General features: G+C 43.7%; 1 protein-coding gene across 6 annotated transcripts in view; it reads left to right on the forward strand.

Annotated features, from left to right (window-relative positions):
* Window positions 1-15,731, forward strand: part of MYOF (myoferlin) — a 517,119-nt gene that overhangs the window by 178,035 nt on the left and 323,353 nt on the right. For 5 of the 6 annotated variants that reach the window (XM_040361778.1, XM_040361777.1, XM_040361781.1 and 2 more), the window contains 6 exons: window positions 2,741-2,839; window positions 3,802-3,927; window positions 9,653-9,808; window positions 10,279-10,370; window positions 13,304-13,474; window positions 13,889-14,037. The exons of the other annotated variant lie outside the window; for it this stretch is intronic. In XM_040361778.1, the coding sequence (XP_040217712.1) occupies window positions 2,741-2,839; window positions 3,802-3,927; window positions 9,653-9,808; window positions 10,279-10,370; window positions 13,304-13,474; window positions 13,889-14,037 (793 nt within the window). The remainder of the gene's footprint in view (window positions 1-2,740; window positions 2,840-3,801; window positions 3,928-9,652; window positions 9,809-10,278; window positions 10,371-13,303; window positions 13,475-13,888; window positions 14,038-15,731) is intronic. 6 annotated transcript variants of the gene reach the window in all.

The following is a 15,731-nucleotide window of genomic DNA, read 5'->3' on the forward strand; positions in this document are numbered from 1 at the left end:
TTAGAGCATGGAAAACGCTTAGCAGTGTAGTGATGATCATTTATAGCCTAATTTGACAGCTGGAGGGAGTAAAATGACCCAAGATGAAATCCCTAAACAGACATTATTGGCCTCTGAGTGTATACAGTAGTGTGGTTTGAATTCATGAATCCCAAGAGTGGCAGAATATAATTGGGGGGAAGAGGGGGGGGGGGTGTGACCAGTAAAACATCTAACTTATATATGTTATCTTTGTGTTTAGCCACTTTGCTGGGGTTCCAGTTTATTCAAAGTACAACCTTGGGCAACAATCACCAGTAGTATTTATGGTAAAATGTACATAAAACTTTTGGATAAGTTGTACAGTAAAAAAATGCACCTTAAGCCGGGCTCTGGGCAATTAAATATGCCCAGTTAGGACAGCCAGGCAACAAGCTGATGGAGACCAGTAGCTGCAGCCTTGTTAATTCTCTCATTGGGGAAGGTGGTCCTTTCAGAATACTACACTAAATTTGCATCAAATTCTGCTTGGTGTCTCCATATTTATTTGAATAGCATGCACTTACAATGTACATTTAAGGAAATAAATTCCTGCATGTGTTTAGTGTCCCAGAAGGAGTGACAGTCAGAAACTGGGTTAGAATCCCCCCCCCCCCCCCGAGTTGTCATGTCTAGTATTTGGCCGATTTAAATTCATGGAGCAGAAACTGAATCTGACTTGTTTGTTTAGGTTTCATGAATTTCAAATGGCAGACTGGCATGACTTTTGGGTTTGATTATTTCCTTAGTTCTTGTTCAGATTTGGGATAAACAATCCTGTGTAGGACACATTTTCAGGCATGTTTAAGGACAACTGAGGATTAGGAAGTAACCGGAGTAGTGAAGTCTTATCTGTTGGCAGTTTTTAGTCAGCGGTAAATATTCAAAATCGTAATTTATTCATTGTTTCCAGGGAAAAGTAACACAGGAAGAACAATGATATGCAGCAATTAATTTTTCTGGCTGTAGGGTTGTTTCTTCCTATTGGCTGTTTTTGTTTTGGTGGTCTTGGGAATCTAAAATAGGCAGCCTCAGATAGTTTGCTAATTTATATTATACGATAATTAGAAAAAAAAACTAGTATCAGTAATTTGGAGCATAAATGACTACTGGTCGTTACTTTTGTCTGTCTTTCTGTTTTTGGAAGTATACATATACCAGTTCAACTTCAATATCATGAATCAAAAAGTTAACAGGACCCCAACACAGTATGGATCTGTGGGTGCCCGTAGTAGTGCAGTGCCTAAGCGTTAATTTTTCAAAAAGTGTTGTAGGTGGAGAAAATTTACTTTTTAGGCACCAATTCTAAAAAATAGAAAGTTATCTTATTCACAACAAAATTCATAAAAAGAAAAACAATGGTATATAAAAACTGCAGATAGGCTACAGTAACAGCTAAAAACACTTCAAAAATGTGGTCAAGAAGTTCAACAACTATTGCAAGATAACAAAATTTTGAGCACTACATGTTTCGCGAGAATCGCTTCTTCAGGAGCCAATGTGATTTCAGTTGGAGTATAAGACTGGAGCCTTCAAAAAAGTTTAATTGTTGAGCTTTTCAGTAATATGTTTTCATCTGCCCAGAAATCCCGGGTGATGTGGAAAGTAATGGCATAAATTTTATATGTAGATCCACTAATTTATACACTAATCCATAGGATGAGTTTAATCAGATTGTATAATGGACAACCTGGTTTGTGAAAATTAAAATCCGTCAGCGCTTATGATGGAGCAAGGATCCTCCGGGTGATGGAGTCTGTAGATGGGGGTAGTGCCCCCATCTGCGGACTCCATTACCAATTTTCAAAGTGTTTTTAGTTACTGTAGCCTATATGCATTTTTTATATACCATTGTTTGTTTTTGTTTTTATGAATTTTGTATTTAAAGTTGTGAATAAAATGACTTTCTATTTTTCATAATTGGTGCCTAAAAAGTCAATTTTCTCCACCTACAACTTCCGTTTTAGCCTGCTCCCCCGCTAAATGGATAATATACAGTGAATCCAACACTGAATAAGTTTTTTTTTTTTTTTGTATAGTTGGCTAGTTCATAATACCAGGAATGTTTCCAGCAACAAATTATCCAAATCTACCTGCTGAAACCTGGCAAATTTCTGTTACTGTTGGCAGCAATGTTTCTGAAAGCCATAAAATAGACTGTTGCAGCTTGCAGTCTATCCATCTTTACCTGCCATTTCAGTGTTGGCAGGAATTTCTGCCAGACTAAAGTTTATCAACTCCTAATTAAAGCAGAGCTACACTAAATCAGAGCACCACAAACCAAAAACGCCATTTATTTCATTTTTTTTATATTGAAAGCAAACTCATCCATTCATCCATGTCCATGCTTTATTATGCTGAGAAATCACTTTAAAAAAAACGCCCCTAGAATTTCTGGCTTTGGCCATCTAGAATAAGGGAAGTTGATTCACGTAGCATTTACTTCCTAGAGTCCATCTGGCCTTTGATCAAGCATGCAAGGAGGGTGTGCTTAGCTGAGAAACCTTCTCCCCTCCCGAAGACTCCTGGAATGTATGACATTATATGCCTAGGCCTGGAAACCAGGAAGTAACTGAAGAACTGTAAAAACAAGTAAATATGCTATACTTTCTGATCTATTTACTAATGCTAACAGTTGAGGGTCCGGGAATGAAAATGGCCAATGTGTATTGAGAGTGACGGGTCCATGTAATCTAATCACTGATCATTATTTTCTTTACAGGAGGAAGAAATTGTGGACTGGTGGAGCAAATATTACTCATCAGTTGGAGAACATGAGAAATGTGGCCAGTATTTGCAGAAAGGCTATGACACCTTAAAGGTACAGACCTAGGGGTTTTAGAATGGTGGTATAATGCTCTATATTACAGATTAATTGCAGTCAAAATTATTTTTTTAGTTTGATAGAGCTGGAAAGGCTTGAGCCACTGTCATGTTTTAAATGCCATTTGTGTCCCCTTTGGCGCTATTTTCTTTCATTTCCTGTTCTGATGCCTGCCACTTAAACAAAATTCCCAAACCTTGTGTTGGACATGTATAACCAATACCTCCACAAAACGGTAACTGAACCTCTCTTGGCACCTATGATGATGATGATGATGATCATCCTCTCTTGTTGATTTATGAATATACCTATATGGTACTAGGCAATGCTTCAGTTAATATGATAAAGCTTTTCTATGTTGGACGGGTGACACAAAATGGAGGTCTAAAATAACTGTTAACAGACTGGCATGTTTTTTATATATATATATATATTTTTTAAAGTGATGTAACAATAGGTGGCAACTTTAATTTATTAATTAGTTTAAGTCAGTGCCGCTAATGTACCAACCAGAGCATTTTTTTGGCCACTCTTCCCCCTATCGGTCAAAGGCTTACTTTTTTGATTTCCTGTGACCCAGAGTCTGCTGAAAGTAGGCTATTGCTCACCATCAGCTGACATGGCAGAGCCGCTTCAGGCCCTGGAAGAATCCTGTTTTTTTTTAAAAACCCACACTTCTCTTTTAAAGTCCCATTAGTTTATGGTGGTGTGGGGGATATAATAATTTGGGCATGTTGGTACCTTTTTAATAGTGGATTAACAATCCATCCGTATTTAATTTATTAAGGAAAATCTATTAAAACAAATCTAGTCTGTTCCATTTGGTTTCATTATCTGTATATATTAGGTCTTTTATGGGTGTATTTGACCTCTAGTATCCAGTCCGAACATTTACTTATTATTTGACATCATGTACAAGAAGATATGTTTCATTACTGTCCCAATTATAACTTTTACAGGTGTATGACACTGAGCTGGAGGAAGTTCCCGATTTCCGTGGCCTTACAGACTTCTGTGAAACATTTAAGCTTTATAGAGGGAAGGCTGACGAGTGTGATGATCCTTCTGTCGTTGGGGAATTTAAGGTAAATGGTGACAGAATTTTGATGTATGGATATATGCAGTACCAGTACAAGGTCATCTGGTGTCCAGGACGAAGATGGCACATTGCACCTCATCCCAGCGGAGCAAAATGTAATGTTTGTGGCATGTACTAAAACGGTGCCAACAGCTGTGGTACACCGCAGCAAACTGAGAAAATTGCTGCTGTGGAAGTAATCTTTGCCAGTGGTGTTGCTAACAAACGATGGTGTTGCATCAGTGGGGAAAAACTGCCACTGCATCGTTGAAAGCGTGAAGGGGAGGTGAGCTCTGGGGGGGGGGTACAAAGCAATAAAGGGATCTAGGAACCTTTTGAGGGAGGAAGGGCTGCCGAAAGGGCTCTAAGGCATTGGTCATCAACCCTGTCCTCAGGGCCCACTAACAGGCCAGGTTTTATGTATTACCTTGGGAAGATACAGACTAGAATACTGCAATCACTGAGCAACAAATGATATCACCTGTGATGTATTTCAGTTATCTTGCAAACCTGGCTTGTTAGTGTGCCCTGAGGACAGGGTTTATAACCACTACTCTAAGGCCGGGTACTAACGAGCAAACATGTACGATGAAACCGGTCCGTCTTCACCGTACATGTCTGCCCAAGGGCTTCTGTACGATGGCTGTACTAACCATCGTACAGAAGTCCGCGCGTAAACAATACGCGGGGCATGGCCGCGGCGATGACACGGTGACGTGGGCGGGCCTGCCATTTAAATGCTTCCACGCATGCGTCAAACTCATTCGACGCATGCGAGGGACGGCGGGCGCTCGGACATGTACGGTAGGTCTGTACTGACGACCGTACATGTCTGAGCGGGCAGGATTCCAGCGGACGGTTTTAAAACACGTCCAGAAATATTTGTCTGCTGGGAAAAGGCCCGGCGGGCAAATGTTTGCTGGAAATCTGCCCGCTCGCGCCTACACACGACCAAACATGTATGCTGAAACTGGTCCGCGGACCAGTTTCAGCATACATGTTTGGTCGTGTGTACGGGGCCTAAGGTGTTGCTAAGATGTGCGACGATCATTGCTGCCCCTCAGACTCTGAAAAGCCATCTGTAGCAGAGGGTGTTTGATAGGCACTGAGTATATTTCACCTCCTCACTGCCAGTTTTAAACCACTCACCCATTGCTTTGCAGTCAATTACATGCCGTGGCCATGAAGCAAAGCATCGAGCAATTGCATGTGTACAGCCCTGAGCAGCTGCCTTGTTCTGGGTATGCCATCTGGAGTTTGAGGGGATTTCTCAGTCTCAGTGATTAGCTCTCCTCCGCCCCTTGCAGGCTGGAGAGGGGAGAAAGCAAAATCCTCTCTGGCAGAAGCTGGTTGCAACTTCTGACAGGAGTAACACTGCAGTCACTCCTGTCAGTGAGGAGCAGCACGAGCAGTCACATAGTGACTAGGACATGTGCTCCTTCTGCCCACTTCTCGTTCCTGACACTGGATATATGGATACTGACAACCTTAACCCTTTTCGGTGTGTGTTAAAAAATAAAATAAAAAAATGCACGCACAAAATCCTAAAAAAAAACAAGGCTGCAGTGGTTGCATTTTAGCCATTTAATGCTTCTTTCAGGTTGCTGATGCTGTGGAGAAATGGAAAATGTGTACCTCATTTGCCTTGGCATGAATTGATTGAAAAAACACCAATGCCAGTACCATGGACAGAGCTTGAGCTAGCTCAAACTTTCATATAACTTTGTTTTTATTAGGTTTATGTAGGGCAACAGAGGAGGGAGTATAAATGGATAAGATAATTTTTTTTAGGTATATGGCCACATTATTTAAGCACTACACCCTGCATAAATACCATTATTATTCAGAGCTAGTGTTTATTTCCAATACCTATATAGAAATTGGGACACTTGACGGGTATGTTTTCTGAGAGTCCATGGCTCCATTAAACACTGAGGAAAACGTGAAAAGGGTCTAACCAAGTTCTCCACATGCTGGCTCAATGCAAGTCTACAAAATATATTTATATGTAACCAGGGCCGGCCTGCGCTGTGCGGGTTGTGCGCCCGCACAGGGCGCCATGGACAACAGGGGCGCCGTGTGGCTGTCACAGCTCGCAGTCAGTCAGAGCCGGCGCTACCACTAGGCCTAGAGCGCACTGCCGCCAAGGGCGCAGCCACGGCTACTGGTTCCCTCAATGTGTGACACTGACAGTAGTAGTCCTTACCCGCAGTCCTGTGGAGGGAGAGGAGGCGCTGGGAGCTTGTCACAAACGCGATCATCCAGTCAGTGGGTGGATCCATGTGATCCCCTCCCCCGGCTCCTCCCCTTCTCCCGCGCTCTGCGGATCTCCTGCCATGTGCAGAGCGCGGATAATGACTGCCGCCGCTGAGCAGCTCCTTGACCTTCTCTCCTGGATGGACAACAGCCGTAGAGTGTGCGGAAGTATGAAAGACCTGCCAGCGATCATCAGAGGTACTGTGAATGACAGTCAGCTGCCCGGCCGACACTGACAGGTCAGCATCCCGTGACGTCACTGCCTGATCGAGGGTACCCCGAACATCCCCGCTGACCTCACACACAGATCTAATGCTATGATGCCACCTATTGTCCCTCCCCTGTCATCATGCTCCTCGGCATCCCCCTGTTTCTGGCATCCCACCACCCTATCTCTAAAGCCTGTCAGCCTTCTTTCACCCACCCCTGTCATCTACATCCTCCCTGTCACCCACCCCTGTGATCTCCATCCTCCCTGTCACCCACCCCTGTCATCTCCATCCTCCCTGTCACCCACCCCTGTCATCTCCATCCTCCCTGTCACCCGCCCCTGTCATCTCCATCCTCCCTGTCACCCGCCCCTGTCATCTCCATCCTCCCTGTCACCTCTCTACCACCCCCCTTGTCAGCTTCCTACCACCCACCCCTGTTATCTTCATCCTCCCTGTCAGCTTCCTACAACCCCACCCCACCCCATTACATTTTCTGGTGCACAAAACAAATGATGGACGCAGGGACAATTTTTCTCTTGACAACACAGAAGTCCTCACAGTGAAACTACAAATGAAGGGACTTCTTTATTTTAGTGACCCCAAGGGGGGGACATTCTTTTTCTTTTTTTTTGGGGGGGGGGGGCGCACATAACTGGCCTTGCTTAGGGCGCCAAATTGCCTAGCACCGGCCCTGCAGTCAGTTTACCCTGAATGATGTGTTGAATGGGTCACTGCTCAGCAGGCAGCCAGCACGGCACCCCGGCGCTGCAGGGGGGGGCGCCGTAGCGCCCAAAGTGTCTGAAACACACTCACACAGGTCGGGTCCCCTTGGCCCTCCCTTCCTCCCTCCTCCTCCTCTCCCCCGCTACTGTCCTGGGTAGCGCAGCGCCGTTGTGTAAAGCGTGCATGCGTAATGCATGCAGCTTCAAATTCTAACGGCGCCAGCCGCCAGTAGCAGAGGGCACTGAGTCTGACTGACTTGAGCCGCCCGGGACGCTGTACACGCTGAAGAAAAGTAACGGTAAGCCCGTCCCCTCCCCCTTATCTGGAAGCTGACAGGTGTCATTCCCTCCTCCCCCCTCACCTGTACTCCAGTGAGGAGGGCGGGCACCAGATGTGAGCCTGGCACTGAATTTATGAAAAAAAAAATGTACAAAAAAAAAAACGTATAAAAAAAAAAAAAGGATGTTGAAATGTCACCCCCCTCCTCTGTGTCAGCTTATCCCCCCTCCTCTGTGTCAGCTTATCCCCCCTCCTCTGTGTCAGCTTATCCCCCCTCCTCTGTGTCAGCTTATCCCCCCTCCTCTGTGTCAGCTTATCCCACCTCCTCTGTGTCACCCCCACCTCCTCTGTGTCACCCCCACCTCCTCTGTGTCACCCCCACCTCCTCTGTGTCACCCCCACCTCCTCTTTGTCAGATTAAACCCCCTCCTCTGTGTCACCCCCCCTCCTCTTTGTCAGCTTACCCCCCTTCCTCACTCTCACACTTAGCCCCTCGCTCACCTCCTCTCTCCCACCCACCTCTCTCCCACCCACCTCTCTCCCACCCACCTCTCTCTCTCTCTCTCTCTCTCTCTCTCTCTCTCTCTCTCTTCCCCCCCCCCACCAATTCACCATCATACATGGAAGGCCTACATCTCTGTGTGAGGAGATGAAATGGCACCCTCGTACATACGTGGTGTACAGGATTCTGCTGTTTTTTACAGCAGGGAGTGGATCAGGCTCTCGCCTTAAGTACGGTTAGGACTCAGATTTCTGCTCTGGCTGTTTACTTTCAGTGACCCTTGGCGTCGCACTCCTTGGTGCGTACGTTTGTTCAGGGGGTCTGGCATGTCGCCCCTGCGGTGCACCCTCCACTACCCCCATGGGACTTGAATTTAGTCCTTTCTGTGCTTCAGGATGCTCCCTTTGAGGACATTCGGGTTTTTTTTTTGTTGACTGTCACAAAAGGTGATTTTTTTTTCTGGTAGCAATTACCTCGATCAGACGAGTGTCTGTCTGAACTGGCGGCCTTGTCTTGCAAGGCTCCCTACTCGGTCATCCATAAGGATGAGGTGGTGCTGTGGCCGCAGACGTCTTTTCTCCCAAAGGTCGTTTTGGCTTTTCACATTAATGTGGACATTGTTCTTCCATCCTTATGTCCTCAGCCGAAATACCAGGTGGAGGCCACTTTACATCCTCTGGATGTGGTTCGGGCCCTATGAGTGTACTTATCTGCTACAGTTCCGGAAGTCGGACTCACTGTTCATGTCGGTGGCTGGTCCTACAAGAGGGCCTGGCAGTCTCGTCGGCCACCATTTCTAGGTGGATTTGACAGATTGTGCTTCAGGCCTATGCCCTGAAGGGGCAGGCGCCTCCTTTTCGGGTTACGGCGCATTCGACCAGGGCGATCGGGGCCTCTTGGGCTTTCCGGCATCATGCCTCTGTTACAGGGGTGTAAGGTAGCGACCTGGTCATCGATCCACACTTTTTCGAAGTTTTACAAGGTGGATGTGAGTGCATCTTCTGATGCCTCCTTCGGCCGCAGGTGTTACAGGCGGCAGTTTATGGTTGGAGTTCCTCCGTTGAGCAACTCCGGTTTTGTTCTGGGGTGTAACTTGGTTTGCTGTGTTGTTTTCCCACCCCTCGAAATTTTTTGACACAGCTTGGGGACATCCCTACTGTCAAAGGATGCTGTATCCGTCCATGAACGGAAGAGAAAATAGGATTTTTGTACTCGCCGTACTCGCCACCAACTGCATCTGAAAGTTTCTCCAAGGTTCCAGAAAACGGGCAAGAACCAGAGATGCTGCTTGCTGAGTCATCCAGCCTACCCAGGCCTGGCTCTCAGCCAAACTAATTTGTCTACACTAACAAAACCTGTTTACACCTAGAACACAGCTAGACTGCAGGGGTAGGCAACCTCGAACCTCCAGCTGTTTTAAAACTACAAGCCCATGAGACATTGCAAGACCCTGACAATTACAGGCATGACTAGAGGCAGAGGCATGATGGGATTTGTAGTTTCACCACAGCTGTAGTGCCATGGTTGCCTACCCCTGAGCTAGAGGGTGCTATATATAAATGTAATGAGAACAAATAACTATCATACAAAAATAATAAACTGAGGTGTGGACCTTTTGTCTAGAATAGCTGGCAGTCAGAATCTGGTTGGTGTAGATGACATCCAGGGCTTTTTTTTGTTTTTATAATTCATGTTCACTGTGTGGTTCTACAGTCGTTATGTTTTACAATACAAATAATTAACAAATCTTGATCTCGTAGGGTTCTTTACGTCTATACCCTCTCTCGGATGATCCCGGTGTCCCCTGCCCACCCCGACAATTCCGAGAGCTGCCGGACAGCGGACCTCAGGAGTGCACCGTTCGTATCTACATTATCAGAGGAATAGATCTGCAGCCAAAGGATAGCAATGGCCTGGTGAGAGTCATATCTTTCATTAACAGTTCCTAACATTTAGTAAGCCGGTGTAAAGATAAGACTTCTGCAAATAAGCAACCCCTTATACAAGAGACTTTGTCTCAAACTAATGCAGGCCATACAGCCAATTTTCTTTCCTTGAACCTCAAGCAAACCAAAATGTATGTGAAAAACACAACATATCAGAAAATGCAATAAATATGCATGTGTTTTTAAATACCGAAGGATAAATTGGCCTGCAGGAGGCTGCACAACCAAGGTTTGTCTGCATAGAAAAGTCAGTGTGCAGGTAGACAGAGGGTATTCTACACTGTAATTGCTGATTCTTTGTCTAAATACAACCATTTTCCTTGATTCTAAAAAAGGGGTTTGATTTTGCCCACGCTTAACATTTTCTTTTTATGGATAATTCTTATAATGGATATAAATATCCCTATTTATCTTTCGTTTTTTTTTTTTTTTCATTTTAGTGTGATCCTTACATCAAAATTACTCTGAGTAAGAAAGTGATCGAAGATCGGGATAACTATATTCCTAACACTTTGAATCCTACATTCGGAAGGTAATTTCAATCTGTAATAAATTGTCTTTAAAATCCTTCCTTCTGTAAACCTCAAAAATATACAGTAGTATTCCCATGTGCTCCTCCGGCAACTACATGAAGGTTATGTTAGGAGGTGAGGAGTTGGACAGTGAGTATTTGGATGCTTTCAGAGCAGGAGAGGGCAAAAACATGCATGGAGGTATGGGACAGTGCTAAGGGATTTTTTTTTCCTTTGATGTTGTCAGGTTTAAAGACAAAAGTGAATACAAATCCTTTATAAAAAGGAAAATCGCTGCAAGTTGACATTATAAAATCTTGATTTTTCTGAGTTTTTTTCATATGTTGGTGACGATATATCTAACTGGTTAAGGAAGGTGCACACTGGCATTACAATTGAAAGCAAATATAAAAATTCCCCAGCCACCAAACTTGCTATTTGTAAAATGGGACCTGTGTAAATCTGAGTTCATCAATCTGCTTCCTTAAAGTGGAGTTTCACCCAGGAAAAAAACATTTGCCCAAAAATCATAAAAAAAAAAAAAAAAAAAATGTGGACATTTTTTTTTTTTATACTCACCCGAAATACCTGTTGCTATGTGGAAGTTCATAATCTGCCTCTTCCGTAGCCGCGGTCTGTCTTCTTCTTCATCTTCTCCTAGTGAATGAGGCGTGCTGCTTTCTGGGAAGTGTGTGCTCTCTCAGAGAGCAGCCGCCCATTCACAAGTCGGCGCGAGACTCGCGCATGCGCAGTAGGAAATGGGCAGTGAAGCCGTAAGGCTTTACTGCCTGTTTCCCCTAGTGTGAATGGCAGCGCGGGACCCGCATCGATCGTGGGATCACATCGGGGGGGCCATCAGCGTAGGCAAATGGGACAGGTAAGTGTCCTTATTAAAAGTCAGCAGCTACACGGTTAGTAGCTGCTGACTTTTAAAAAAAAAATTTTGCGGGTGGAATACCGCTTTAACACGAAACTGCAGGCAAATGACTTGATACACAGATGATATACAGGTGCATCTCATTAAATTAGAATATCATCAAAAAGTTAACTTATTTCAGTAATTAAATTCAAAACGTGAGATTTCTATATTTTATATAGATACGTTGCACGAATTATATATTTCAAGCATTTTTATTTTGATGATTATGGCCTACAGCTAGTGAAAACCCAAAATTCATTGTCTTGGAAAATTAGAATATTGCATGAGACCAATGAAAAAAAGATTAATACAGAAATGTTGGCTAAGGGCTCTTTCACACAGGGCGGATCAGTGAACTGCCGCTTGCTCAGCGGGGATCGCTCCGCTGATCCCCACTGAGCCGGTGGATGACAGGGAGGTCCCCGTACACTGTGCAGAGACCGCCCTGTCAGATCTCCACTCTCCCCTATGGGGGGGATCGGATGAACACGGAATGTCTGTCTGTGTTTATCCGATCCTCAGACGGATGGAAAAATAGGGTTTTCCTCCGTCTGCAGAATCGGAGGATTGCGGAACCGGGTGAGATCAGGTGTCAGCATAACACCTCAGCAGTGCCACAGGCTGATCTCCTCCATGCCACTCCGCATTGATGCAGTAATTCATGCAAAAGGATCACCAACCAAGTATTGAGTGCATACTATATACTGTACATGGACTTTTCAGTAAGCCAACATTTCTGTATTAAAAATGTTTTTTTTTATTGGTCTTTTTCTGAAATACTGAATTTTTTGGTTTTTACTGTAAGACATAATCATAAAAATGTAAAGAGAGAAATGCTTGAAATATATCCTGTGTGTAATGAATCTACATAAAATGAGTTTCACTTTTTGAATGACTGAAATTAACTTTTTGATATTCAAATTTTTTGAGATGCACCTGTATGAAAACTGTTTACCTACAAAAATATTTGTATTTCTGTTGATCCAATTCTGATATTTACACAGGTATGCTACAGAGCACAGCCCTGTCCCTACTCCCAGCCTATGATTGAACAATGAAAAGAAGCAGCAGACTGATGAGCTCAACTTTCTGTTACTTTGCTCTTCTTTCTCATCAGCATCCTCTCTGATTAGCTCCTTGTGCTGCTTCTCCCTTTGCCAGTCTGAGCTCTGCTGCTGTCTGCGGCACTACAAGAGTGATACCAAGTCAAATTCGAGTTAAAACACTCCTTGGATTAAAAAGCATATTTAATGATGTATTAATTAGAGAGATGCATTATTTTGTCTTAGGTCTGGAGTTTAGCTTAAAGTGGATGTAAACCCACTCTCATCCTTTCTGAACTACTGCTATAGTGCTGATCTATAAGGATATACACGCCTCCTGCATGTATCCTTACCTGTCAAATGTCTCCCCTCTGTCTGTTACAAGAACTGAAAAACTGCAGATTCTGTGGGTGGATCTGTTGTCCTGAGCTCGATGGGTGGAGTCATGATGTCAGTAGACTCACTGCCCACCTCTACACTCCCCTTGCACTGAATTCTGCTATGATCACTAACATCCAGTCAAAATCCAGAAAAGTAACCACATGACTTCAGAAAAGGAGTGGGGGTGGGAATTGAAAAATAATGCCTGTCTCCAGGCTAGTGCATGAGATATGTAAATAACCTGTCAGTCACAGCAAGGTGGCGGAACGAACTAAGGTTTTTCTCGGTAAGTCCGTTTTTTTTCACTGAACAATAAGAGGATTGCTCATAGCTGGATTAACTCTGTGTGGCAAGACCGGGCACAGATGATAGGAAATCATTACTGTACATTGTGACATCAATTTTTTTTTGGGGGTTTACATCCACTTTAAATTACCAAAATTCCTGTTCTGTGTGTGTTGATATGCTGTTGCAACAGCCTAGATTTTTTTTTTTCAAAGCAAGGCAACATATCTAGCAGTCTTTGGAAGTTGTGCATGCTATATAGTGTTTGTGAATTTTAAAATGGGTCTTCTATTCTAATGAATATTGTAATTTTACATTCCACCAGAATGTACGAACTGAATTGCTTCTTACCTCAAGAGAAAGACCTGAAGATTTCGGTCTATGATTATGACACTGTGACACGGGATGAGAAAGTTGGAGAAACGATTATAGATTTGGAAAACCGATTCCTCTCCCGCTTTGGAAGCTTTTGTGGCATTCCACAAACCTACTGTGTGTAAGTGTACATTTTTACTCAAAGGCTTTTTTTCAGTCTGGGTCTCCAGTAAGGCTTTCCAGGCAACACAACCAGCTCAGCACTTCAGTTTATTCTGCATCCCTTCTGTCGTTTGGTGGTCCTGGCACGTCTGCTGTTGATGCTGGAACACGCCCCTTGCTACATCTTTCATACAGATGTAAAAAAATACAAGGTGCTTCTTAAAGCCACCAATCAGACATATTTACCTTTAGAAGTCTGAATGTGATTGGAGATGCAAGATGCTAAATGGTGTCCTTCATTATCGAAAAGTATAAAAACCTTTTTGTTCCCGTATCCATTCCAAATCTTTTTTCACCTTGCACATGTCTTATTGACTGGCTTTTAAAATCAACTCAAGATTAATCCATGCTCTTTGCCGTATATTTTTTATAGCACAGGAATAAATCAGTGGAGGGCCCAGCAAAAGCCAACACAGATTTTGCAGACTGTGGCCAGATTAAAGGGCGTCCGTCCGCCAGTGTATTCAGAAAACGGAACCAAAGTCAGCTTTTCAGGACGCGATTATATACTTGAGAACTTAGGTGAGCAGAATCGTATATTGCCAGACCTCAATTCAAGCATAGAGACCTAAATGTCTGCTTTAGTTATCAAATTAAAGTTGTAAAATGAATGTTCCTTAGATTGCATTCCATAAAAGTAAAGGATGTACATAGGAACTCATTGGTAAAACCAATCATGTTTTCTTAACTGCATACTTGTGAGAACCTGAGCAAAGTGAAACATGCTTTTAATATTTAAAGCGGAGATCCACCCTCAAATCAAACTATACATCAGTAGGTTTAAAATAATGTCATTAACCAAGTAAAATGCCTTAAATGCGCTGTTGCTAGGCAGAATTCCTAATCTGCCTTCTTCCTGCACCGCGGTGCTTCTCCTATCCTACCTAAGCCGCACAGACTCCTGGGAAAGTAGTGTCATCATTTCCCAGGAGTCATTTTAGCTAGGGGCTCTTTGATTGGTGAGTGAGCAGGGGAGGATGCCAGCATCTTACCTCTGCCTGCCGTCTGCGTGTTGTATTAAGGCTCTAGGGGAGGTACAGTGTCCATGTCCTCTCTGGGGAGGGTAGCAGCCGCGTCTGCATTAGATCTGTCATTCATTGTAGCGTGACCTGCTTGAGCGGCAGCATTTTAGCCTCTGTTCATGGAGCCAGCACAAAACTCCTTGAGGCGGCGCGGGCAGTTTAAAGAGGTCCCTGGTCATGCCCGAGTGTTCCCCTGTCTGTTCTCCCAGGATTACAATCTATTGCGGGTCAGACAGTCGCTGTGGGTTGCGGAGGATCAGAGCAGTGGAGCGGAGCTCAGGACTTGATTATCAGCGTTGTCATAACAACGGGTTTCCCAGCATGCACCTCAGCAAGAAATACAGGAATGAAAACGAACTGGGCTTCAAGTGCCCTCACATAACATGGATGCGGCCAGATACTGAGAAGAAGAAGATAAGTCAAGTGTGCACATAGATTGCTTTATGGACTGGGGAGACATTGCTATGTTTTATTGACTGTGACAAGTACGATCTAGCAAAAAAAAAGAAAAATAAATTATGACCGGAGCACCACTTTAAGTACTATGTGCTCTGGCATTTGTCCTTTCAGAGACCTTTTCCCCAAGAATTTTTTATTTATTTTTTACTTGTATTGACCTGTATTCCCCTACAGCCACTAGACAAATGGCTTCTTAATAAGGAAATACAAGAGCACTAATGATGTGAAAAATGCATCAACCTATAATACCCAACAAGATTTTATCTATGAATGGTTCAGACCATCGAGAAATATGTAAGATAATATATGATTGTCATGGGTGCATCCAGCACGTTGCATTTTGCCTTACTACATAGGTCAGTGAAAGCACATTACTTGTGGGGGAAAAAAGGGTTACTAAGGAGTCTTACCAATCCTGTGGGAGCACTCAGAAGTCTATATAACTTGGACCCTTTGAATATGGTTCTGCCTTTAACCACTTCAATACCGGGCCTATTCTGGCACTCCTCTCCTACATGCAAAAATCATATTTTTTTTTGCTAGAAAATTACTCAGAACCCCCAAACAGTTTTTTTTTTGCAGACACCCTAAGGAATAAAATGGCGGTCATTGAAACTTTTTATCTCACACGGTATTGGCGCAATAATTTTCAAACGTCTTTTTTTTTTTTTTTTTTTTTTTTGAAAACCGTTTCATGAATTAAGAAATAACAAAACAGTAAAGTTCGCCCAAATT

Source organism: Rana temporaria, chromosome 8 (assembly GCF_905171775.1).
Source record: "Rana temporaria chromosome 8, aRanTem1.1, whole genome shotgun sequence".
Lineage (NCBI taxonomy): Eukaryota > Metazoa > Chordata > Amphibia > Anura > Ranidae > Rana > Rana temporaria.